The 27824-nt window shown below is 44.1% G+C and overlaps 1 protein-coding gene across 9 annotated transcripts in view; it reads left to right on the top strand.

The window, feature by feature from the left end:
• NTNG2 (netrin G2) overlaps positions 1 to 27824 on the top strand; it is a 126741-nt gene that overhangs the window by 49928 nt on the left and 48989 nt on the right. For all 9 annotated transcript variants that reach the window (XM_060270662.2, XM_088664791.1, XM_088664789.1 and 6 more), the window contains exon 3: positions 5052 to 5692. In XM_060270662.2, the coding sequence (XP_060126645.1) occupies positions 5052 to 5692 (641 nt within the window). The remainder of the gene's footprint in view (positions 1 to 5051; positions 5693 to 27824) is intronic.

Genomic DNA, 27824 nt, shown 5'->3' with positions numbered 1-27824 from the left:
AACTCTACAGTCACAGGGCAACTGGCAGAGACCATATGCTGCTTGGAGTGCTGGCTCTTAGCAATTTTTGCAGGTGCCAGGAATGGGCCTAGCTTGAGCCTTGGTCATGCCCAAGGCTACCAGTTGAGCACTACCCAGCTATGGGAAATTCTTTGCTATATATTATACCAGTGGTTCCCAACAAAATTTTCTCGAGGACCCCTCATCGAGCCGCTATTGTGACAAGGACCCCCATTAATTCCTAATCCTAAATCTAATTCCTAATTCCTAATCTAATTTTTCCAGTCAGCTTAACACTGATCTTGGAAGGGTTAGGTTCAAGGGACGCAGACGATTTAGGTTCAATAGACATTGACAAGATCGGTTCGAGAGTCACTGACTTACTTGCTTGAACATCAAATGCATTATCTTCCTCTTCATCTGTAGGCCTTTGTCGTTTTAACGAACCACTTTTTAACCAACGGTCCATTTTTAACTATGCGAACTGTAGCTTCCGCGAAAAACAACGCTTTGTAAACAAACACTACTGTTTTGCAAAGAGGCAGTGCGCACCAGGGAGGAGGGAGGGGAATGGAGAAGACAGGGTACCTGCGCAGTAGCGCACAAATGAAGCCGACGCGCGCAAAGCATATTGGGGAGGTGAGCGTTAGTAGAATGCGCGTGCTGCCTCTTTGCAAAACAGTAGTGTTTGTAAAGCGCCACCTAACGGCATACAGCAGAACTACTGCCTCTATCTAATTCTAGTTTTGCGCTAGACTCTGCTCATGCAGGAAGCGGCCAAAACAAAAAAATCTGTTATCATACGAAATATATTTAATATATTTTTTATTCTAATAGCATAGCTCCCCTCTGGCATAGCTCGCAGACCCCTGGGGGTCCGCGGACCACCTGTTGGGAACCACTGTATTATACAATGAACCAAGGTGGTTTGGAAAGGGAGCTGGGATTCAGAAGAGTGATCTAAATGAGAAGAAAATGGATACGTTTAGGCTGTATTGAGCTGAACTCTAATCAAGAGTAGGCTCATTGAAATGAATAAACCTAAGTCATGTCCTTCACTTTCAATAGGTTTACTCTGAATAGAACTAGCAGTGGACACAACGCCCTGTGTTTGTGTCCTAAGATCAACCTACACTGGCTGTAGCTTTCCAGGGTTTCTGCCTGGGGTCTTTCCTAGCCTCTTCTAGCGATGACGGGGAGTGAAATTTGGATCTCCTGCATACAGAGCTGGTACTCTATATCACCTTCTCCTGAATAACTCCACTACACCCGCAGGCACACTACTTTTTGTTTAGTGATTTAAATGACAGTATTGACAACACCCCCCCCCCCAAAAAAAGGCAAAACAGGAACACAGGGACCATAAAAAAGAAGTAAACAGAAACAATTGGAATGTGTACAGTGCTTTAGATAAGTGTCCTAGGAAAAGACATAATCTGACCCACTTTGAAGCCCATCTGTCTCGGATCTCAGGCAGCCACCCTTATAAATACTAATCTCTCGTCTTACCCCCATTAGGAGGCACTGACACATCTCTCCGCCTCCCTCCCTCCCTCCCTCCCTCCCTCTCTCTCTCTCTCTCTCTCTCTCTCTCTCTCTCTCTCTGTGTGTGTTTTAAAATGGGATTGGTATTGTTTATCATTTCATTCCGACAGTGATAATAAGTTGAGGGTTTGGGTGGGCATTTCTTAAAAGCTATCTCTGCAGCTTTTACTGTTTGCAGCAGATGTCTGCTTTATTTAAAATACTCAACAGCTTAGCCACTAATAACATAATTTCACTTGAAATATATTATGGAGGAAGGGGGGAGGGAGAGAGGAGGTTGAGCTACAGAAAACTACAAATGTTTTGATCAGTGGAGAAAAGAAAAGAATTTGCCTTTTCCATCAACAGCCCAATCCTAGTGGTCTAAGTGGAAGGTAAAACTTCGGTTGAATTTGAGGGTTGCAAAAACAGGTTTTGGCAGCAGAGTGAGTTTCATAGAGGGATAGCCTTGTTTAGCTTCATCCTTGTTGTTTTCACATCCCCACTGCAGTTGTTAGGGATGTAAGATACTGTAATTTCTTTTGGTCTGCATTTTAAAGCAGGCCAACTTAAGTCACAGTTCCTGGACTTATACGAAGATTGGAATGCATTAATTCATTGGATCGCACACTTCTCTGGATTTTCTGAGGCACTTTTGGGTTGTTGTTGTTTTTTTTTTTTTTAAAAAAAGGTAAATAAGTGCCTTTTGCAGGAAATATGTGCACAAAAATGTTAATTTAGGGGAAATATATAGAACAGCACAGCCCCCAAAGAAAGGTTTGGGGGAATGCTTACAAAATGTTATTCAAGAGGGAAGTGTTCCTAAAATGCAAATATTAAGGTGTAATCCACAAATTAAGTGTGGATTTTTTTTATGTTATTGCTACAAAAAAGTGCAGAAAATGGGGTCAGAATGGACTGATTAATTAATTAATATACCACTTAATTCCAAGATAACCTTCTAAACAATTTATGCATGCATAACTGGCACAGAATGGAAACAGGATGTAGAACAGACTCCCATGAGAGGTGGTGGACTCTCCTTCCTTGGAGGTTTTTAAGCAAAGGTTGGATGACCATCTGTCATAGATGCTTTAGTTGAGATTCCTGCATTGCAGGGGGTTGAACTAGATGACCCTCAGGGTACCTTCCTACTCTACAATTCTATGATTCTATGAATGGAAGAAGTTGAGGTTCCTAGCTGTTAACCATGATAGATAATTATGTCACTGAAAAACAGATACTGAATTTGAGTGGAGGCAAGGAGATGAGACAGGGGAAGGCTCTTGTTTTATGCCCTGCTTCAGTGGAGGGCACCTGCCATGATGGCAAGTGAGGCACTGCCCCATCAGGTCCAGTCTGCCTCAGCCAATCTCCACCTGCCTACCTCCTTGCAACCAGTCCAGGAGGTGGCATTGCCCGTCAACCTCCTCCTTCATCTCAATATTCCCTTAGTGGAATGCAGCAGGGAGGATAGAGTGTCCTAGCTGGCCACTGTAGAAACAAAATACTAGACTAGAACTTCTGATCTGTTCAAGCAGATCTCCTCCTATGCCCAAGTAACTGTCATGAGTTTCGAGGATAACTCTTGGAGGGACTGGTCAGATGAGGATAAGCAGTGGGAAAAGTGCAAAGAAAGAGCTGGAGGCTGGGAAGGAACTTTGTCTGAATCCCATGAGACATCAGAAGTGTATGGCGGGTGGGGAGCGTGACAAGCAAGGAGTTTGATTAAAGGGAGGGACTCAGTGGGCTATCACTGGATCAACCCTTGCCAATACAGCCCAAAGTTCCTGTTCCACCTATGCTGCCCTCCCCTCCCATCAACTTCAGCTGACAAGTCTCCATATACAGAGGGGCACCAGACCCAGCCCATCAAAAGGAGTTCCTATTTGCTTGCCCATCCTACTTACTATGCTAAAGCCATGCCCGCCGAACTCCTACATCGGGGCAACCCAAGGGGCATGTCAACTGTTGGATCAATGACTTAACTCACTTAGCCACGCATTGCAGCCACTGTACCTTTGACCCTTGTCTTGCTTATGTACTATAATGATTTGAGCATTAAAGCTTTGAGCAGAAACTGTAACCCAAGTTTGAGCTGTTCATTCAGTGGGAGCCAGAACAGTAGCAGCCCAACTAAAGTGACTTGTACTTGTTGCTTGCACTACAAAAAGGAGGCCTCTGTAAGTAGATCCTCTATAATGGAGAGGGACACCCACCAGATCCAAGGAGCCTATTCTTCCCAGAAACTTCCATAGAATTCATTCGTAGATATTATGGGTCATTTACCCCACATGTCCAGAGGATGTTCTTCTGCAAATTCTGACATATCCTCCTGTTGGGTGATTTCCAATTAAATCATGCTTATGGTAAGTCCATACATAATGGGGTCCATTGATTTTGGTGGATCAACTCTGATTGGGACTACTCTTGGCTTATCCCTTACACTTAGGTCAACTTCCATTTCAAAGGTGGCAGAAGGGTTATTAGAAGAAAGGAATGACATCTCCAAAAGTACATAAAAATTCTAATGCAGGAAAAAGCTGGAGAAGAAATGAAATAGTTCTGACACGTAGGGATATACTGTATGAGGTGACATTTCATGATGTATGGAGTCATGCATGACTCACATCATTTGTAAAACTCTTACCTTTCTTTCAAGTTTAGGCAAAGTGTTGCTTCCTTAGTACGATGATGTAAGGATGATGATGATGTGATTATTAAAAAGTATTTGCTTCTTGCGCTTTTACAGCATTATGGAAGAGCTCGTAACTCATCACAGAGCATTTGGAGCATAGGAAGCTGCCTTATACTGAGTCAGACTATTTATCCATCTAGCTCAGAGACTATTGCTCAGTCTGGCAGTACATCTCCTAGGTTTCAGGCAGGATACATTCCCAGCCTACCTGGGGATGCTGGGATTGAACCTGTGACCACCTGCTTGCTAAGTAGGTGTTCTGCTACTGAGCTACAGCCTTTCTGCATGTTTGCATGCCAAAGGCGCAAAGTTCAATCCCTGGGGCCTCCAGTTAGAGCTATAAAAGGCCCTTGTCTGAAAACAATGACAATGATGACATTGAGCAAATTGGACCGATGTTTTTGCTTTCTTTAATGTAGCTTTCTAAGTTCCTATTAGAATAGTCATGATCAGTAGTATCCCTTCCAAAACTATCAAGGTGACAATTTCCCCGTAAAAAGCCCTTTTTTATCTAATGATTTTGTTTTTAATGGCTGCCATCCTGCATCTTTGCAGCTGCATAGAAACACAGGAACTTGCCTTACACTGAGACAGACCACTGATACATCTAGCACAGTATTACCAACACTGACTGGCATCACCTCTTCAGTTTGAGGCAGGGAGTCTCTTCCAGCCCTACCAAGGGATGCTGAGTGGATTGAATCTGGGACCTTCTGCATGCAAGCAGACGCTCGATCAGTGAGGCATGGCTCCTTCCCAAATGAATCCCCTATTAGTTCTTGCTCTTTGCCATCCATTTCTTCTCTTGTTACTCTTGTTGTCCTTTCAGGAAAACCCATATATGTGTGATGAGTGTGATGCCTCCAACCCGGACCTGGCCCATCCACCCAAGCTGATGTTTGACAAAGAAGATGAAGGCCTGGCGACATACTGGCAGAGTGTGACATGGAGCCGTTACCCGGAGCCTTTGCTGGCCAACATCACACTTTCTTGGAACAAGAGCATTGAGCTGACTGATGACATCATAGTGACTTTTGAGTATGGGCGTCCCACAATGATGATCCTGGAAAAGTCCTTGGACAATGGGAGGACTTGGCACCCATATCAATACTATGCAGATGATTGCAATGAAACCTTCGGCATGCAAGCGCGGAGGGTCAGGAACCTCTCCACCACCAGCGCCAACAGGGTCATCTGCACAGATGAGTATTCCCGCTGGCCGGGCTCCAAGAAAGAGAAGAATGTACGCTTTGAAGTGAGGGACCGCTTTGCCATTTTTGCTGGGCCAGAACTCAAGAATATGGACAACCTTTACACCAGGCTAGAGAGTGCCAAAGGGCTGAAGGACTTCTTCACCATGACGGATTTGCGGCTGCGGCTGTTGAGACCAGCACTAGGGGGCACCTACGTGCAACGGGAGAATTTGTTCAAGTACTTCTATGCTGTCTCCAACATTGAAGTCACGGGCAGGTAACAGGAGCTCTATTTCCTTCCTTCCTTCCTTCCTTCCTTTTCCATACCTTTTCTTGGAGAGGAATAGTTGCTACTGAAGAATTTATTTATAGTGGTACCTCTGGTTATGAACTTAATTCATTCTGGAGGTCCGTTCTTAACCTGAAAACGTTCTTAACCTGAGATACCACTTTAGGTAGTGGGGCCTCCCGCTGTTGCCGGGCCACCTGCGTGCGATTTCTGTTCTCATCCTGAGGTAAAGTTCTTAACCTGAGGTACTACTTCTGGGTTAGCGGAGTCTGTAACCCGAAGTGTTTGTAACCCTAGGTGTTTATAACCTGAGATACCACTGTATTTATTTATTTATTTATTTAACAAAATGCAGCGCTCTAGTGTGCTTCAAGGAGCAATTTCCCAAACCGCTATCTGAAGTGCCTCCCCACTCTGTGAAACAGCTTGTCTAGGCACTTGCTTCCCATGCTGCTTGCTCACCTGCCTGCTGGTCTCTCATCATGCTGAAGTTGCCATGGCCCCCTATTGAACTTTAGCTTGACAACAGCCTTACAATTTTATTAGATAAAAAGAAAACATTAAAATTCTTGTTAAAAACAGGCATTTTCAAAACATTCAGATGATAAATAAAATCAACAGTAACTAAGAAGTGATAAAATATATGTAATTTCTACATTTCTGGATAGGTTTGCCTAACAAAACTGGTTAGGCAATAAAAAAGTATTTAAAAAATTTGTAATACAATAGTGTAAAAGACAAAGTAATCTAAATGAGAACAAAAGCAGAAAAAGAGAAGGAAAGCAAAATACAAAGTTCTTTCTCAGATCTTAACCCTTATCTCATCCAGAAAGGGTGGACTAGCCCACCTGGGAGCTTACCTTTCCTCTTCCAGTTTTCCCTGCCTCTCACACAAGGCCCCAACCATCTATCACCTTCATGTATGTACAATCACAATAGTGGTCCAAAGCAGAGGACACAGAGAGACAGACAGACAGACAGAAAAGAAGGAAAAGAAAAATAACAGAAGAATAAAAGAAAAACAGAATAAATAAATAAATAAATAAATAGGACATTATTTTCTGTCTGTCAGTTACATCCCAAAAAAAATTATTCAAAGTATTCCCTCTTAGGATGACATCCTTCACTAAGCAATATTGTCACTTAACAACAATGTTTTAAGCGGGTGCTATAAAGAAGACAGCATCAGCAGGCAGGGAGTTCCAAAGTGTAGGTGCTGCCACACTAAGGGATCGATTGCTTACAGGTGCAGAATGAGTGTTAGGTGGCAAATGCAATTTCGTTTCATTAATTAAGCAATTGATTATGGCATAAGCTTCTGTAAGCTACAGTCTACAGATCCGCAGAGTGTTATCCTCAGTCAGCAGAAATATATGCACATGGGGGAAGATTGAAACAAAATGCAAGAAACTGGTCTGTGACAGGGATGCTGCAAAATAAGCGTAGTAACAATGGACAGATTCTGTTTACAGTACATTAATTTCTCTCAGTTTCTCGTTTATTCCAATTTTAAGTTCGGCTTCCCACATTTCTGCATCTGTTTGCTACCCCCCCACCCCACCCCGCAAATTCCTCATGAAAATTTGTCAACATTTTAGAGCACATTTCTCCTAATATATACCTTTGTGAATGCAGTTTTTCCTAATATAAATTACAACTAATTTCCCCTAACATCACACATTTCCCACTTTTTATGCACACATACACTTTTTTTTAACACATTATTTATTTGGAGAGCTGCATTATAGAATTCAGAGCAGTGTAATTGTCAAAGGAGAGCTGTGTTTGGGCTTGTGAACTGTTTTAGGAAGTGTGAATTAGATAGGTTTACATTAAAATGCCAACTATATGGAATTTCTTCCCTACCCCTACTAAAGATGATGACATCTTCAATAGAGAAACTCACAGTTGGAAGCGTGTGTGTGTGTGTGTGTGTGAGAGAGAGAGAGAGAGAGAGAGAGAGAGAGAGAGAGAGAGAGAGATTCTACACCACCTAGATGGTTTGGCAAAGTAGCTTGCCGGTTCCAGCAGGTAGCTGAATGGTAGAGCATTTGCTTTGGAGACAGGAGCCCCCAAGTTCAATCCCCAGCATCTCCAGATAGGACTGGAATATCCCTGCTTGAAACCCTGGAGAAGTGCTGCCAGTCAGTGTGGACAGTATTGAGCTGGATGGACCAATGGGTCTGACTCAGTATAAAACAGCTTCTTAGTTTCTTAGCTTTGGGGAAGGGTTGTAGCTCACTGTTAGAGCCCCTGTTTTACATGCAGAAGGTTCCCAAGTCAGAGCTAGATGGACTACTGGTCCATCTTATATTATTATCCATCTTATATTATTATAAGAACTATTAAATTATTACTCTGACAACGTCTGTACGGTCACAGGTTCCCCTTAGCTGATTGATACCATGAGACTTTCCTTCCCTATACTTGAGACAAGTGATATTTGTGTTTATTGTTTATTTTTTATGAAGGGTGGTTTAAAAATATCATCATCCAGTTAAGCCCTTACTGGCTGTTCCCAGGGCCAGCTCGTCGTAGCCCCCCGGTGGCGCAGGGCACCATGGCCCCGGCCCGCTGGCCGGCCGGTCCGCCGGTCCGCTGCGCAGCTGTGCGCGGCGCCCACCTGCCCACCGCGCTGGGAAACGGGGCGGGAGGGCGCCGGAGAGATCGCGCTGTGCCTGCCCGCCCGCCGCGCAGCAGCGCCGCGCCCACCCGCCCACCGCGCTGGGAAACGGGGCGGAAGGGTGCCGGAGAGATCCGGCGCACCATGGCGACAGGGGCGCTTAAGACGGCGCTGGCTGTTCCCTTTCCAGAGCCTCTCCTCTCCTCGTGTGGCAGAGCACACACACCCCATCAAGCCCTACACAGCCATTCTTTAGGCATGCAGCTGTAGGCTGCTCTGACAGGAGACAATTACAGAATGAAATTACTGCCCCAAGAGAGATGGTTTCATTTGGAACTCTGTTTTTTGTGCTCTAGATTGGGATGCAAAGTCAGAATCTCCCCATGAAAGTCAAATTATGGCATCATCATCATCATATTTTTTCCCATTGGGTAAATGTATATAAAATGTAATTTGTAGGAGCCAACCTAAAGGGGCTTTTCCTTCCCTGACATCAAACCCACCCAACCCCAGCTGCAGCAGACTTCTTCCTACAAGTACAGAACATCAGACATGTGCAACCTTCTCAGCATATTCTAACATGAATGCACTTCCCATCTTTTGTAGGAACATAAGAAGCTGCCTTATAATGAGTCAGACCACTTGTCCTTCTAGCTCAGTATTGTCTACACTGACTGGCTGCGGTTTTCCAGGATTCCAGGCAGGGGGTCTTTCCTAGACCTACCAGGAAATGTCAGGGATTGAACCTAGTGCCTCCTGCATGCAAGGCAGATGCTCTGTTACTGAGCTACTTAGCCACCTTCATTTACATAGGAGATAGGGAAGGTGAAGAGATCTGTGCTGTGAAGAGATTGAGGTGTGCCACTTCTGAATCAGCTCTGATTTCTGACCATTAAAGAATTTATATATGACTAGCTGGCCCTGTGCGTTAGTCTGTGAAATGGAGGGTAATAGCCCCCCTTCAGATCCCCCTGAGCCTCAGAGTCCCCCTGAGTCAAGGTGAGATACTGTGGAGAGGGCAGGTTTCATCCCTGTGTCTCCCCCCTACCCTGTTCTGACCCATTACGTATCCCTGCCCTCTATTCGGACACCCCATCCCCCCCAGGCAGGCCTCTACCTCCACTTGGCCTAGTCTGGAAAGCGGCCTAGTCCGCAAAGCCGAGGTGAGATACTGTGGAGAGGGCAGGTTTTATCCCTGTGTCTTCCCCCCACCCTGTTCTGACCTATTACATATCCCTGCTTGTTGAGTGGCAAAACAAGACATGACACAAGGTAGTAAATTCCAGGAGGAGACCCAGAACAGAAGCAGGAGCCCCCTTTTATTGATATTTTGTTACAAAGTAAATAATTAACCAACAGTGCAGTCTTCCTCCAATGACAGCCAGGACATCCCAGAAAAGGTGGTACTTCCCTACTTGTCACATCCTGCCAACACCCAAATTTACCTGCATAAGGGAAGTGCCTGATCCTCACGTATCCCTCAGACACCTCCTTGTCACATGTGCACTTTACACATCCCCCTCCTCTTAATCCTGTGACTACTGGTAGTTTTCCAAACCTCCCATTGTTTTCCTCCCGACCTGGGTTCAACCTTTCTGGCTTGGACCTGCTTCCCCTGACACAACTTGCCCAAACCAGTTCCATCCTGTTTTCCCCACCTCTGTCCAGTCCTGTGGTGACCTGCTGTCCTGCTCTGTCCCAATGACCCAACCTATAGATACGTGTGTGCTTATACCAACGTACAATGTGGCTTGCCAGCATTGCACGCGATAACAACCTTTTACATTTGACAGCTCTATTTGCCAGGCTTGATGCGGCTTGCCGACATCAACCCCAGGATCACTCCCACACCTGCTCCCTATTCGCCCCCCCCCCGCATCCCCTCCAGGCAGGCCCCTACCTCCACTTAGCAAGGTTGGTTATTTGGTGGGGGTCTAGGGGTCTGATAATGGCTGCCTTGGTGGTTTCAGTTGCTTGGTTGATGATGTCATTTGGCTTGTGGGTGTGGCTTAGATTTCACAGGAAGGGAGGGGGTGGAGGAGGGTATTACGCCACTTGAGGGCGCTGCCCAGGTATGCCTGCCCAGGTATGTGATTTGAGGGATTTTTGTCCCCAACAACGCTCGGGGAGTGGCCTGAATCATTGTGTCAAAATTTCAGGACGATCGGTCAAGCGGTCCAGAGAAAAGTGGAAAACGCAGTTTCACGATTTTTACATTTATATATATATAGATAGATAGATTCAGTTTGTAGGAAGATGATTGAGACAAGCAATATGTGACCTTGCTGTCTACCTTGGGCCAAGCAACCTGCAGCCATCTAGTTCATGCTACTCAAAGTGCTGGTCTATGGACCTCTGCCAGTCTGCAAGCCATTGGCTGCCAATTTGTGGTGACTCCACCACTACCTAGGTTGGGTGGGACACTTAAGAGATCAAATATGGTGACAGACCCTAACACATTGTGGAATAAAATTGCTGGTCTTTAGTTGTTGTTCTACAGCTCCCACCATCCCTGAACATTGGCTATGCTGACTGGGAGCTGATAAGAGTTGGAGTCTAACATCATCTGGAGGGCCACGGGTCCCCCCATCCCTGCTGTGAGAGATATTGAGTCAGTGGCCTTTCATCTTTCCTTTTGAAGAGTTCGTAGTGAAACATATTTCTTTAATGGGCATCAGTGGCCAGAAGTCGCTTGCTTAAATAAGTATATGAGCATCAATAACTAGAAGATGCTTGCTTAAACGAGCATTGATTACTCTTGTTGGTTGGTAGCTATTTTAATGGGTGCACCTGACCTAGTAGAAGAAAATCAGTTTGGCAGGTGCAATGTAGCTAGCAAAGGAGGCGGAAGTCTTGAGCTCTGCACCTAGCTGGAGAAAAGGAGTACAGTGGTACCTCGACTTACGAACGACTCGACAGCCGAATTTTTCGACTTACGAATGGGGGTAATGGGCGCACACTTACAAATGTCTCGACATCCAGAAAAAAATCACGGCGGTTTAAACTTTACATCTTAGCCAGGGGATAAGATGGAGGTAAGGCAGGAGCACCGGAAAGTTTATAGTCATTATATAATTAGATAGGGATTTTTCGACTTACAAATTTTTAGATAGGGTTGCTTCGACTTACGATTTTTTCTGTTTCCAATGCATTCCTATGGGAAATCACGTTTCCAATGGCATTTTTCGACTTAGGAATTTTTCAACTTACGAAGGTGCCTTCAGAACGGATAAAATTCTTAAGTCGAGGCACCACTGTATTGAGAATACTCCAATGGCATGTTGTTTGCTTCTGTGGGGAACTGATGCTACTTGATAGACAAGCATGGCCTCCAAAGGTACTTCTTGCCTCTCCAGCATACAGGGTTTTTGTCTGCTATTCTTCATCTTTTGGAAACAGAGACTTAAGAGGCAATGTAAAATACAGTATACTGCTTTGAAAGTCCAGTTTTTTAAAAAGGAACTAGTTCCAGTTAAAGTTTGTACTTTTACAAAACAAATTAGTTCAGTCCAAGTTCATCAAACTATTTTCTCGTTCATAAAAGGTTCATCCTTGGCAAAAGAATTAATCAGTAAAAATCAACATCCATAATGTTGCAAACTGCTGTGCTGAAATATAGGGTCCAAAAGTAAATCAGGAGCCACACACACAAGTAATAAGATATCTGACAGATCAACGGTGATGCTTTCCCCATAATTGTATTTCCATACTGGAAAAAGCTTAACCAGTTCAATTTTTGCCAGCAACTCAGCTTGCAAGCTGCTTCTATTAGAAGGCAGCTTATCTCCTAAGCTGGAAAGATACAGAAAATGCCTCACATTCTTTCCTTCTGTTTGATTTGCAATAGTTATTAATTGACTAATCATCCTTAGTGCCTCTGTGGCTGCCTAATAAGCCTTAGAGCACTGCCATATTTTAGAGAGGAGATGCTTCCATTAGTTGGGTACTGCAACAGAAAAGACATTGCTTTATCTCTTGGTCATGCTGAACATCCAGGCATTGCTCCAGAGGGCAGGACTAGAACCAATTGGTAGAACCTGGAGGTTAACAGATTTAGGCTAAATGTTAGAATAAATGTGCTAAGGATGAGGTGTTTGACAGTGGGACAAAATTGCTTCTGGATGTGTTGGCTCCCCCTTGAGTGGAAGGATTTAAGCACCTGCCAGGGATTTTTCAGCTGCTTCCTGCAAAGCAGTTCCTGCTCAGGGGGATCTCAGAAACTCTCGTGGACAAAATACTCATTTCACAGAAGAGAAAAACTGACAGTGCTCATAACTCCCTAATAGGAAAAACATCTACACACCCAAAACCCAAATAAAACACAGAGCCTCCCACCCCCCCCAAAAAAAGCAACCTCTCCCAACCTACCAACCAAAAGAAGAAGCACTAACCACAAAAAACCTCTTTTTAAAAAATTGGGAGAGCCTTGGTGGTTACCATGGGAGGGCATTGGGGGGGGGCATGTTGCTACATTGGCAATGCCAGGACTTGATGACCTCTCAGATTCCTTCCAACTCAAAAATTCCCTTTCAATAAGGTTATTTGTAAAGTTTAATTCCCTCATGTAGCTTTTCGCTTTTCTACCAAATTCTTGTTTTTATTTTTCCGCCTCTCTGTTCCATACCATATGTTGTGTATCGACCTCAAGCCAAAAAGAAGCAAAGTAAGGTGGAAAGGGGGGGGCTGCAGAGATGGCTGGTTTCCCATCCTGTTTATGCGTTCAGTTTGTGCTAGACTTTTAAGGAGGAAGGTGCTGGGGAAAATTAGACATTTGGAGGGGGAAAGGAAGGGTTTTTTACCTTCTTGTGTTAGCTAAGAACCTTTTGGTCACCAAATGATAAGAGGAAAATCCAGTTCATGTCAAGATGTTTTGGAACTGAAGGGTGAATCTGCATGTTACTTTGATGAATAGGTATCCCTAACCCTGTTTGCAGATAAGTGACAGAGGATGAGGAGGGATTCCATAATGGGAATTCAGGGCAGGAGGACATTTGTAATGGAAAGTGGGAGGAAGGGATTTATGGATCTCAGACGCTACTGTGATCTATAGGAAGTTCCCTCATGTGGCGAGCCCCTGAACTACAGGTGGTAGCTTCTTCGTGGAGTACCCAGGCCCTGCACCAGGGCCGTCTTAAGTATATTTGGCGCCATGGTGCGACGGATCCCTCCGGCGCCCCCGCCCCGTTTCCCAGCACGGCGGGTGGCCGGAGCTGCGCGGGGGTGCAGCTGCCGTGACGGGTGGGCAGGCGCAGCTCCGCAGCGGGCGGGTGGGTGCCCTGGCGCCCTGCGCCACCCAGCCTGGCCGTAGGGCCGGCCCTGCCCTGCACTGACTCCATCCATCCAGACTGGCCACTGGCTCACCCAGGGCAGAGAGGAGTATAAGATGACTTCCTGTTTGCAGCTGAGCCTTGCTCTGTTGGCTGGGGCCTCAGTCTGCAACCAGTTTCTTCAAGCTTCCCTCATCTGACTTGTTTTCCATACTCATGACCAGCTTCACTGCCTTTCTCTAAATTTGTTTCAATTTCACTGCGTTTTCTGTGCTCAGTTTTACCACTCCTCTGCTTCCCCCAAATCCCAAAATGGTTGTGGAGGGAAGGGCCTTGTGGTTGGAAATCAGTACATATCCATTTCACCATGTGGTTACAAGTGCCATACTGTGATTGCCTGCCACATAACGCCTAGTTGTTTTAATCCAGGCATCCCCAAACTTCGGCCCTCCAGATGTTTTGGACTACAATTCCCATCTTCCCCGACCACTGGTCTTGTTACCTAGGGATCATGGGAGTTGTAGGCCAAAACATCTGGAGGGCCGCAGTTTGGGGATGCCTGTTTTAATTCATCCTATGAAATGCTGTGCTGGTAGGAACAAGTCACTAATCAAATTCAATCCACTCAACAGTGCTGGTACCAGTGTTGAAGATAGGCCTCAGAAAGGTAAAGAGATATCATGCAATTTACCTTTCCTAGTGCTGTCACGAATCTCCATCTTGAAATGTTTCTTCAGGATGTATTTGTTTAACCATTTGAGGTCCAAAATGGTCCTGGTATCACCATTTTCCTTTGGTCCTAATAAATTTATTAAACCCCTCACTTCCTCCCTGAAGGATTGACAGGTTCGATGGCTCCTATCTCTTCCATAAACTTCCAAGTGTTTCTCTGGAGAGTGAGGCATTGGAACAAAGCAGTTGTGAAGCTGGGAAACAAACTCTAGAGCATAGCCTTGAGCAACTGTTTCCAGAACCCACTGATCCAAAGTTACCCTCTCCCAATAGTGTTCAGAAGCCAGTAGACTCACTCCCACTGGAAGAGAAGCAACACTAGGGTCTAAGTCAGGATGAAGCACCTTTGTTTCCTCCCCTCTGATTTTTTTTGAAAGTCGGATGACGAATTTCCAGGCTTAAAGAAAGACAAATGCCACCCTCCCTTATCCTGCCTACCCCAACAGTTTTTGAAGGGCGCAAATCCCCTATTCATGGAAAACTGATGGTTTCCTCAAAAAATACTTTTTCTTGTCCTTGGTTTCCACCAGTTGGTTTCCACCAGTTCCACCAGTTGGTTTCCAAAGACTCCTCTCATGAGACGAGATTGAGTTGCAGCATCCACTGCTCACTGGTGTAATGAAACATTCCTGCCAGCTACCATGGAGGAAGCTAGGGAATGAGCTGCATATTGCATACCTGCAAGTTCAGATGCATAAGCCATAAAAGAAAGCTCAGCAACTTTGCCAAAATAAGTTTTGTGTCTGGATTTTCACATTTTGAAATATGGCAACCCTACATCTGATAGAAGATGCTAAGGCAGCTATTGGAGAACCCACCACTGGATACTTTAGACCAGGGGTTCCCAACAAAATTTTCTCGAGGACCCCTCATCGAGCCGCTATTGTGACAAGGACCCCCATTAATTCCTAATCCTAAAATTAAAAATTGAGAGCCAAATTAAGAGTCTTTTTATATTTTATATATCTTTGGAGAAGACAGGGTACCTGCGCAGTAGCGCACAAATGAAGCCAATGCGCACTAAGCATCTCGGGGAGGTGAGCGTTAGTAGAATGTGCGCGCTGCCTCTTTGCGAAACAGTAGTGTTTGTAAAGCGCCACCTAACGACATACAGCAGAACTACTGCCTCTATCTAATTCTAGTTTTGCGCTAGACTCTGCTCATGCAGGAAGCGGCCAAAACAAAAAAATCTGTTATCATACGAAATATATTTAATATATTTTTTATTCTAATAGCATCTTACGGACCCCTCTGGCATAGCTCGCGGACCCCTGGGGGTCCGCGGACCACCTGTTGGGAACCACTGCTTTAGACTGTTCATAATCCTGTCTGCAAAGAGGTAATGTTTCTTAACCCCCTTAGAAGACAGCTTAGCCTTACTAGTGATATTCCATTATGTACCCCAAATCTCATCAAAGGCTTTTGAGAATGGAATGGTAATGAGTTTGTGATTAGCAGAGGGAAAAGCCTTAGAAATTCCAGTGCCCCCAAGTGTTCAGTAGAGTTCACTGGTTTTTCCTCATTTAACTGTAACATGTGTCTGGCCTTAGCAAGCAAGGCCATAAAAACAGAAGTAGTAAATAGTCTAGGTTGAGACTTCACAGTAATGACTTTCTCCTCAGACAAGTCCCCCTCTACCTTATCTGACTTCAAGGGTGAGTCTGATAGTTGCATGACCACACATTTCGGGTGAACTGTGTCCATTAATTTAGGAGGTCTAAGAGCCAATGCAAGCTGATGTAGTTGTCTTTTGGGTCACCACCTGCTCATGGATTGCAACCTTTCCTGTCCCAACCTCCACCCAAGTCCTTTTGGGATGTAAGGGAGGTCTATTCATGGAAGATGTTTGGCTATGTTTGAAACAAGAGTAATAACAAGCAAGTAGTAGGTCCTCTGTGTAGATGAGATGAAGGCAGAACTGCTCAATACCTACTTTGCCTTTGCCTTCACCCAAAAGGAAAGCAGTGCTCAACCGGTGATGACAGAATAAATGATGCTGGAAGGGAGCTGCCACCCAAGATAGGAAAAGAGGTGGTAAGGTAACACTGAACTACTTTAAATGAATTCAGATCTCCAGGGTCTGATGAGCTGCACTCGAGTACTAAAGGATCTGGCAGATATAATCTCACAGCCTCTATCTATAATCTTTTAGAATTCTTGGAGAATGGGTGAGGCCCCTGCAGACTGGAGGCGGGCAAATGTTGTCCCCATCTTCAAAAGGTGAGGGGAGACTTCTGGGGAGGAAGTGGTGGGATGAATATCTTTCTGTTGGCTCTCCACTGACAGAAGATAATGATGTGGTGATTGATGGTAGTCAGAAGAAGGCCTGGCTATCAAATCACTCTGGGGGAAAAGAGTATTTGAGGGAGTAACCTCAAATGCTCTGACCAAAGCTGTTTTCTTCTGTCTGCGCCTGGGGGCTTCGATGGGGACTGAAACAAGTTGGTTTGCATTCAGAGACCACGTAAGAACCCTTCATAAGTATAAGGTTTGCACCCTCTCTTTCTTAAACATTTTTTAGACAAGATAACCTGTAACTTCTCTCTAATTTCCTGTAATTTCTCTGCCTACTGATGAAAACTCACGGTTGGAAAACTTGTCATTGGTATGAGCTTTCATGTGCATGCACACTGAAGCTCATACCAATGACAAACTTAGTTGGTCTCTAAGGTGCTGCTGGAAGGAATTTATTTTGTTTCGACTACGTCAGACCAGCACGGCTTCCTACCTGTAACAAAGTTGGAAAACTTGTAAGAGCTGCTTTCTGTCTTTAAGAAGAGAGTGTCTAAAGCAAAGCAAAAAGCCTGATTTATGGTTGACAATAAAGATTAAATGAATGAGAGAATTCATTTATTTCTTTTTCTTCTTTTGAAAACAAAAATATTGCTGAGAAACTAAAAGTAATTTGGCCATTACTTCCTCTGTGGGAAAGAATCTTGTTTTGACTGTGATCTTAAAGGTGAAAATCTTAAGGTAGAGTTGAGACATATAAAGAGACTGAGTTGTTAATAACATCAAAAACATCTAGTAACTGTTGGTATTGCTTGGCTGTTGATGACTGAACAATTAAAAATGATCAGATCAACGTTTGATGAAGGGTAAAAGAAAATAAATCAGAGAGATTTGAACTGAAAAACGGAACTGTAAATGACATTGAAACTTCAGGCAAAATTGATGAAAAGCTGGCAGGACCGGATGATGAAACAGCAAAATTAGAGAAAGCAGATGGTAAAATGGAAATGCCTTTCATACAAGGGTTTGTAGAAGAAGGGCAAGATAAAACCATAAATGGAGACAAGAAGAGTCACCTGGATTTGGCATTGATAGAACTGAGAGAGAGAAATGCTTTGGAAAAATTTCAGTCCTCGCTCTTCTTCAGTTCTAGCAGAGAGACTGCACTGTGCATACGATCTGAAGTGGATTTAGAGAATGATGTCACTAAATTTATGGTATTATCCCTGGAAAAAGATAGGAAGAAATGTAAATGGAAGGTTCAATCCTAGAAGATATTGGAATACTATACATAATAGGAAATGGAAATACAACAGGAAATGGAAACTGAATATACCGAACTGGGTGTGAATTAAAGGATACATAACAAGAAAAGAATTATGGAATATTATTTCAATACGAGATTTTAACATGGGCATGGAGGGAAGAATTTACTATTACTCAAGATGGAGACATGGTTGTGGGAATTACTGGAGGCAAAGTTGATATTAAAGTAAAAACACAGTTGACATTTACAACTAATACTAATATTTTAGGATCTGCTCTTGGATTTTTTGTGGAAAAGTTATGAATTATTCTGAGACACTTGGACTTAAAAGAAATATTGTTTAACAGAAAGTGGAGAAGATGGATGTTATCATGGAGTGAATGTATTTTTAAAAAATGTAACTGGAAGGTGAAAACCGGAATTTTTCTTTGTTTCTTTTCTTTTCTCTCTCTTTTTCCTTTCTTCTTTCTTTTTCCTTTTCTTATCCCTGTTTCTCTTGTTCTGTTTCCTTCCTTTCTTCTTTGCTTAGGGCCTTTGTTATGGTCCAGAGATTATAAATGCATTGGAGTAGTAGATGTTTGATGGGGGGGACTCTGGGTGGGAGACAGGGAAAGGAAAGGAGAAAGAAAAATCCCAGGTGAGAGCTGGAATGCGCACTAACTTCTGTGCATGTTAAGGGTTAAAAACTACCTTTAAGAGATGACTCCATACTCGTGTTTTAACTTTTTGTAGCTATTTTTGTTTTATTTACATTGGTTTTCTGTATCTTGTTGTATCATGAAGAAATTTTAATAAAAAATCTTAACGACAGTGGGGGAGAAGACCCAGGTAGCTACCGACTGGCTTGACATCATTACCAGGAGAATAGTCCCAGCACAGATAATCAAATGATTGGTCTGTGAGCACTTAAAAAAGGATAATTACTAAGACTCAGTATGAACTTCTCAAAACAAGCTATGTCAGACAAATCTAATTTCTTTTCTTTTTATAGAGTTACAAGCTTGGTGGATCACGGGAATGCTGTGGATTTAGTGGATAGTGATTTCAGTAAGGCTTTTGACTAAGTCTCCCATGATATTCTTGTGGAGAAACTGGTAAAATGTAGGCTGGATGAGGTAACTGTTAGGTGGATTTGTAGCTAGTTGAAGAGTGCTAACTAATGGATTCATGTCATCCTGGAAAAATGTGATGTAGAGTGCCTCAGAGTTCTGTCCTGGGCCCATTGTTGTTAAATGTCTTTATAAATGACTTGGATTAAGGTATTGAGGGGATGCTCATCAAATTTGCAGATGACACCAAACTGGGAAGCGTAGCCAAAGCTACAGGACGGAATTAGAACTCAAGATGAATGGAGAACTGGGCCCAAACTAACAAAATAAATTCCAATAGGGACAAATGTCAGGTTCTACACTTAAGTAGGAAGAACCAACTGCAACAATATAAGATGGGGGACACTTGGCTTGCCAGTAGTACATGTGAAAAGGATCTAGGGGTCTTATTAGACCACAAGTTCAACACTGGTCAACAGGGTGAAATAATTGTAGCACTCTATGGTAGCCTTCGTCAGACCACCTGGAGTACTGTGTCCAGTTCTGGAAATCACAATTTAAGAAGGATATTGACAAGATGGAACATGGGCAGAGGAGGGTGACCAAGATGAGGGAGTTGGATATGTTTAGCTTGGAGAAGAGGAGACCAAAAGGAGATAAGTTAGCCAACTTCAAATATATAAAAGGCTGTCTCAGAGCAAGCTTGTTTTCTCCTGCTCTGGAGGCCAGGACCTGAAGCAATGGATTGGTGTTACAAGAAAAGAGATTCTGAATAAACATCAGGAAACTTTCTGACAGTATGAGCCCTTCAACAGCAGAATGGCCTCTCTCAATAGGTTGTAGGCTCTCCTTCCTTGGAGGTTTTTAAGCAGAGGTTGGATTGTCATCTGTCAGGGATGCTTTAATTGAGATTCCTGCATTGCAGGGGGTTGGACTGGATGACCCTCAATGTCCCTTCCAACTCTCCAATTCTGTGTTTCACTGCAAGCTTGCCTAGCCCATATTCTGAGGTACATTGGAGAGCTTGTGCTCAATCAACTATGGTCAGCTCAGGTCAATGATGTTACATTGGCAGGACAAATTATGTGATGCTTGCCAAACTTAGCTTTGGTCCTGGCAAAGATACTTGCTGGTTTCTCTCAACACGTAGCATGTGATAACCTCCTCAATGAAATAAAAAAAAAATTGTCCAGTAGCACATTAGAGACCAACTAAGTTTGTTCTGATGGGACACGGGTGGTGCTGTGGGTTAAACCACACAGCCTAGAGTTTGCCGATCGGTCGGTGGTTCAAATCCCCATGACGGGGTCAGCTCCCGTTGCTCGGTCAGTCCCTGCTCCTGCCCACCTAGCGGTTTGAAAGCACGTCAAAGTGCAAGTAGATAAATAGGTACCGCTACAGCGGGAAGGTAAATGGCGTTTCCGTGCATTGCTCTGGTTCGCCAGAAGCGGCTTAGTCATGCTGGCCATATGACCTGGAAGCTGTACGCCGGCTCCCTCGGCCAGTAAAGCGAGATGAGCGCCACAACCCCAGAGTCATCCATGACTGGACCTAATGGTCAGGGGTCCCTTTACCCTTTACCTTTAAGTTTGTTCTGATACCCATTTATTATTTATTTTGACTGTGTCAAACCAACACAGCTACCTACCTGAATCTCCTCAATGAAGTTATTGAACAAGGAGTGTAGCTCAGTGGTAGAGCATCTGCTTTGCATACAGAAGGTCATAAGTTCAATTTCTGGCATCACCAGGTAGAGCTGGGAATGTCCCCAGCTTGAAACTCTGGAAAGCCACAGTCAGTCAGTGTTGAACTAGATGAACCAATTGTCAGATTGGGTGTGAGGGACCTTCCTATGCTCTTTTCAAAGCAAGAATCTCTCACCCGGTTGCTGAATGCTTGCCTCTATCTAGTGTAATAAAGGAAACAAGTGACAAACAAAAACGTCACACAAAAACGAAAAACAAAAACGTCACATTTTGTAGTTTTGTTCGCAGGGTTAACCTGATTGGATTTTCATTTCTCAAGCAGTAAGGAGTTGCTATTTGATGTTCCACAGCTTCTCTCCTCCCTTTGTTCTACTCAGCTCCATTTATTTATTTATTTGCCCATTATTTATTTAATTATTTATTTACCCACGGTAAAAATACTATAAAATCATTGAAACATATTAAAGTGCTAAAATCCCTAAAATGCAGAACAAATGGTCACAACACTAAATCAAAATAACTGTCTGAAAACACTTAATGACGGGAAAAAATGTTTTCATTGAGTGGGGCAGTATAAAAACTGTCTGATTAAATAGGAACAGGGTTGTAAAATGCTGATCACACACAATGGGAAAAGCTGTAGTTCACATAAAAACCAAGTATGAGATACCTGTGGGGAAGTCAGGAGGGCTTCTGATGATGATTGCGGTGATTGCAATTATTCAGTGGTGTATAAAGCACAAGGCTGTTCTCTAGGTAGCCTGGTCGTAGGTTGTTTATACTAACAATATTACCTTGAACTTAGCTTAGTAAAATACAAGCAGCTAGTACAGATCTGCTGTGGCCAAAAGGCAGCCTGTCACCTCAGCCCCTGTAATGTTGACCAACTTGAAGAATACCAACTTTCCTGGTTTTGGTCTCTGTGGATGAGCCAAGGATTGAAATGGGGGTCCTCTGCTGTTCCAGAATGACCTTAATAGTATTCATTCCCTAGTCTACTGAGGGGCAATTTTCAAATCAGGGTCTTCTAATATGTAATCACTGCTTGGCAATGAAAATACACTAAGGTAACTTCCAGATGAGCAGTTTGATGTACATTCAGCCTGATTTGTTGGTGGAGCAATTAGATGACACTGGCTGTTTAATGAGCATTCATCCTGATTCGGTGATGGGGGAAAATAGGTGGTGTTGTGGGATACCAACAGCAAACCAAGTGTCGCCATTATCCTATATTTCCTGAAGCAAATTCCTACCGCTTTCCTCAAAAAAACAGTCTGTACTTTTGGGGAAGCGGGTTTGTGTTGCAAGGGCTCCAGATCAGCTTTCTTTGTGCAGCCAGAGTGATTGAATCCCACCCCACAAAATAGTGTTAGTATATCAGTACCCTAAGCCAGCCAAACCTAGCTTTTGGCCTGTGTCCTTGAGATGAGAAAAGTTAGAAGCCTAGCCAAATGCTGCATTGAGGGAGGGGGAGTGGCCTCTAGTTCTGGAGGACACGTTATTTTTATGCATCCTCCCCTCTCCCCTCTTTTCTTTCTTATATTCTTTTTCTTCCATCCTGTTCCTATTGATCCAATGGGTAACCAGAGAGGCACAGGACCTGGGACAGGAATAGAAATGAGAAAGCCCTTACTTGGCTAGCAGGCTCAAGTGCGTCAGACCAGAGAGGAGTAAATCGAGGAGAGGGAAGTGGAAAGACCTTTTCTCTCCCTACAGATTTCTGCAGGGTTGTGTTCTCCTAACCTTCTGAAATACAGAGAAAATAAGGCTCCCACTATCTCCTTCCTTTGGCATTGAACCGAGATCAATCAGCAGGTGAGATGGAAAAGGCCAATGTTCGTTCTCTCTACCTCTCTCTTACACACAATCTTTCTCTCTACCCCTCTCTCTTCCTTTCCTTGTATTCATGTATTCCCTTGCTGGCATAATTTTCTCCCCTATTTAATATCAGGTGGATATTCAAGTTGCATGAGCAGGCAGGAAGTTAATTGAAGTTAATGGGGTGCGTTCTGGACACATGGCTTCAGTTATGAGGAAACCGTTTTGAGAAGCGCAAATCAATTACTGACTCATGATGAAGGGTTTTCTCTTTGCCTTTACCAAGCCTGTTTCGTGCACTCCTTCCAGCTCTTTAATTTTATTCTAAATGTCTTTTTAAAAAATCCTCCACAATTAACTAATCCCATGGGAATGAAAGCTCAGTGCTGTTTGTTAATGCTACAAAATGCTTAGCAGCTGCAACCACAGGGAATAATAATAATATATAATAACAACAACAGCAACAACAATAGCCACAGCAATGAAGCCCTGGCAGCTCTAGCATTTATCAAAGCACAGATTAATTAATTAGAATAAATTATTCAATAAATTATTTTTGGTTTTCTGCTTCATGTGGCGCAGTATCTTCTGATGTCCTGTAACACATTGTGTTAACAGCCAAGCGTTCTCTTTCTAAAACATGCTAAGAACCTGCATTTTCCTCCTGTGCCATGCTGTGGATCCTTCTGTCCATGAAATCTAGTCCAAAGCTATTTCCACATACCAAAGGCCATACATTGGTGGCCTTGAGGGGTGGGGTGAGAGGCAGTTCAACCACTTCATCAAAGCCCTGCAAAGCTCTGTTATAGGTCAGAAGAGTGCTCTTGTGGTCCTCAGACTTGGGGGGGGGGGTCCTCCCTGGCAACAGTTTCCCTCCCATTATTACGAATGGAAGCTAATGAACTACAAAAGCTCCAGAATAAAGTTCCCTTTCTGGTGGAAAGCTCTCATCCACGTCCATACAAGCATTTCATTCAGATGTAAATAGGAGACTTACCTGGATCAGATATGTAAGACAGATTCTGTAAGGATGGGGGAGAAATTTATTGAAGTTCACATTTATAAGTGAACCTACCTAACTCAGTTTTCAAAACAACACATGAACATAGCCATCATAAAATTTGGAGACATGCGAATTTTGAAGGATAGCTGTAATTTAGTCCACATAGGTTTTCAAAATTTGTGAATTTTGCAGGTTCACATTGAAATGCAAACCAAACCAAAAAATTTCCCTCACCCCTAGTGAACAATCACCAACTTCTGAGCGACAATGTGTTTACTCAAACTTTTGGATTCCACTAAACCTGCTCAATCCTGTGCATGGATTGTACTGTTTTGGCTACATATTAGCCAGCATGCAAATAACAAATTTTTAGTGTTTACCAGGGATGGGGAACCCATGTCCTTCCAGATTTTGTTGGATTTGCAACTCTCTTCAGTCCCAGCTAGTGTGGCCACAGGGATGGTAGTCCAACAAGCTTCTGGAGATGTTCCCCTTCTCTGGTATATAGGATGATTCAATAATAATCCCAGAAGTCCCAGAGTGGGTCATTGTAGCATCACCCACCCTGGAGGCTTTCCCTTTCTTTTTGCTTTCTCACTTCCACTGGGAACCACGGCTCTGCTTCCTCACCTCTTACCTTGTACATCCCTGGCATTGACACTCCTCTCTTGTATCTGTCCAACCTGCAAAGTGCTGACTCGTAGCAACAGATGTTGCAGATGACTGTGAGAGAACGATGCCCTTGTCCCTGCAACCTTTCCTTGGTGCCCTGCTGCCAGCATGCCTTACCCGTCCAACAGAGCTTGTACATGTGTCCAACTGGCAGCTTTCAGACCTTGCCTCATCATTTCCAGAGGGAAGGGGGAAAGGCCTTGTATTAAATATACATAAACAAGCAACTCACTCTCAGCCTTCTGCTATCTCCACAATAAGTCCGTTTTGTCCTAACTCTGTTAGGATAAAATGCTGGATAATTCAACTTGATTGTTGAAGGTCCTGGGTTCAATCCCTGACAACTCCAGGTAGCGCTGAGTATGTCTGCTGCCTGAAAACCCAGAGAGCTGCTGCCAGCCAGGGTAAACTGAGCAAGATAGAGCAGTGGTTTTCAACCAGTGTGCCGTGGCACCCTGGAGTGCCTTGAATGATGGTCAGGGGTGTGGCCTCTGTCCCTCTTTCTTTCCCTCCCTCCTCTGATGTCCTCTCGTGTCTCTGCCTCCCAAAGGCTTGCACAGCTGTTTATTGCAGCAGCCCTGGCTATAAGCTCCGCAGGTAAATGGTGCCTCTGAGAGGCACCTCTCTTGGGGGGGGGCAGGCTCAGAAACCAGGGATGGCAGCAGCAGTTGACTGGAGGACTCCCAAGGAGAGGGAAGAGGAGATGAGGCTGCGGGAACACTTCAAAAGGGAGGGTGTTTGGAAAAGTGCGAAGGGCTGCCAGCTTTGTAGGCAAGGAGTGACATAACAGGGCTCAGGAGATAGAAGAAGAAGAGTTTGGATTTGATATCCCGCTTTATCACTACCCTAAGGAGTCTCAAAGCGGCTAACAATCTCCTTTCCCCTCCTCCCCCATAACAGACACCCTGTGAGGTGGGTGGGGCTGAGAGACTTCAAAGAAGTGTGACTAGCCCAAGGTCACCCAGCAGCTGCATGTGGAGGAGCGGGGAATCGAACCTGGTTCACCAGATTACGAGTCTACCACTCTTAAACACTACACCACACTGGCTCTCTAGACCAATGAGATAGACCAATGGTCTGATTCAGCATAAGGCTGCTTTCTATGAGTTCTTAAATATGAGCAGGGATGCTTAATTTGCATTTTTGGTCTATGGAAATGTTGCTGCTTTTCCTGCTTCCAAGCCCACATGTGTGTGCCTTGGCTGGTGGTCAGGCCAAATAAACCCAAGTTAAAGCAGAGCCTAAGATTGGTGCTCTATCAAATGGGTGGTTTAGACAGGGATTGTGCGAAGGAAGGTGGAAACTTTTCGTCAAGGGGGCATCCCCATCAGGGGTTGTCAGTCTTGGCCTTTTGGAGCTGTTCCGCTGTTCCTTATTAAATAATGCATCCTGATTGATTGGTCTGAAAACTGCTGTGTTGTGGGGTCAGGTTGCACAGGTTATCGTTTTCTGATTAGATTGATGATTCTCAAAGGTCAAATTCAAAAAGCAATTCTCTGACAAGATTGATCCTTTGGATGAGGATACTTCCCAACACCCTGCAGATGGGGCCTGACAGTGAGAAATGGCTGACCTGGAATTTGCAAGGGATGGAGCAGGAAGATTACCTGGGTATTCCAAAGGCATCTTACAGATGCTGTAAACTCATGTTTACTTTGGGATGCTAGGTCAAACAGTGTTCCTTGCAAGACCATAGTTGCTGGAACAAGTTAAGCTTTGTAGAACTTTGGCTGCAACTCAGCTAAGCTAGAAATTGATACAGAAAAGATATAGCAAAAACTTAAACCTGCTGCTCCATCGAAAAGCATTCTTAAAAATTAATGCGCCCCCCCCATCCTTTTGAAATCTATTCAGGAATGTTATCACAATAAAACAAAAGTTGCAAAATCACTTGCCTTGAATGGGATGTTTAGCGAAGGGTGGGCAATAAATGTAATAAAAAATAAATAATCAAGACTTTCACAAAGAAATAGGGGATAACCCATCTCTCCTCCCCTTCCCCCTCCCAAATACCTGAATGAGGACTGAGCATGCTGGTGGTCAAAATGGTGATCGTCATATGAAGAGGAAAAAAGGAAAACTGGGGGTGGGGGTGGATTGGAGTATCCTATCCATCCATGTATCATCGGCAGTGAAGATACACCTCCATTCCCTATTTTTAAGGCACCTCTCCCTACCCTGGTCACCTGGAAGAAGTGTGGGTGTTAGTTCAAACCAGGAATTCTCTAGCCCTGCCTCTGACTTTCTTGGGTGTTCTATTCAAAGTGAGATTGGCAGGTGGTTTGAGGGTGCTGGGCAATTTCTGGTCTTGAGACCCTGGCAAATCCTCAGCCTCAACTTTGCCACCCCTCTGATGCTCAAAAACAAACAAACCTTTTTCAGAAGCAACTTGATAGCTCAGCTACAGGGCACAGCTTTGCATACTGAAAGTCCCAGGTTCAGTCTTTGGCAGTACCAGTCAGAAGTCTGGGATGTGAAACACAGAGCTGGCAATTCCAACATTCCTAGAGAGGAATGTTTGTCCAGCCAGTAGATAAACTTCCTGTTTCCTCCTTGGCTGGGACAAACGTCCTCTACATGTGACCAGAGGTGGGTGTGACCTTACCTGTGCAGGTAACAAAATAGCACAGGGCAGGCAGCCATCTCTCTCTATGAGTCCATTCCTCGAAGAAGCAACACCTCCTTAGCCTGAGATGCTCTCTTGGCTTCCAGCTTCCAGCCAAGAGAGGACAAAGGAACTATCTCATGGGATAGATTCCACGTGTCTATATTTTGTAACTTAAGTCTGCCTTCTGGGATCCATCTGTGAACAGAATGTGTGAGTAAACTATTTTATACCTTTCATGCAAGACTGTGTTGTGTCTATTCTTTTTAGGAGGGAATAAAGGGGAATTACCAGGAAACTTATTTTAGAAGCTTAAGCAAGCCTGGCAACAACTTATCTGCTGTGTAAGTTTAAAAGGGAGTGTTACTCTGCTAAATTATAGAACTTGCTAACACAGGTTGGGAAGGATATTATTAAACAATATATCCTCTCCTACCTCCCTGAACATTCCCACAAAAAGAAGTTCTGGTTATCATGGCTGGAGCGGCGGCTGGAGTTGGGGTGGCACAGCAGGTTTTGTTCACCCTCCGTGCACAGCCCCTGGTCCTGCTTGGTGTGCACATGAGTGTGCCCCGGGCGCCAACAAAGGATGCAACACCACTCTGTAACCCCCCATTGAACTCAATGGGACTTATTCCTGAGCAGACATGCATAGGATTGCGCTGTCAAACTGGAAGAGGCTGAAATGGACTTTATTGAGCTAAGGTGGACTGGTTGAAAAACTCTGTAGAAGGCAGCTTCCTATTGTTCATAGTGCACCTTGGTTTGATCTGTGCTTGCTTCTGTAAGTAGGACTTTTCTCCCTCTGCATCCCTAGGTCCTGTACCACAGTGAAGAGATGATGACCTGCAGTGACCCATGCTAGTTTGCTTTCCCTCTATGTGTATGCTGTGGTTTCCCCCCCCCCTTCGTTTTTTTTATTTAAGGAAATTGCAGTAAGAGACGAAGGCAATGTTCCGTGGGCGTTCAATAATTCAGAGAGTCAGGCTCTGTGGCACCTGAGCTCTGGTCATTGCCTATTCAAAAGGGTGAGGACAGTCGTGCAGAAAACTCTGATCTGTGGGGGCATAAGGAGAAAGCCGTCAGAACCCAGACACAGGGCTACCTTGATTTGTATAATCTGGCAGAGGGAGAGAGAGAGAAAGA

The sequence above is a fragment of the Zootoca vivipara genome, chromosome Z2 (assembly GCF_965207765.1).
Source record: "Zootoca vivipara chromosome Z2, rZooViv2.hap1.1, whole genome shotgun sequence".
Lineage (NCBI taxonomy): Eukaryota > Metazoa > Chordata > Lepidosauria > Squamata > Lacertidae > Zootoca > Zootoca vivipara.
The sequence above is the reverse complement of the archived record's forward strand: the minus strand, read 5'-3'. Positions and strand labels throughout refer to the sequence as shown.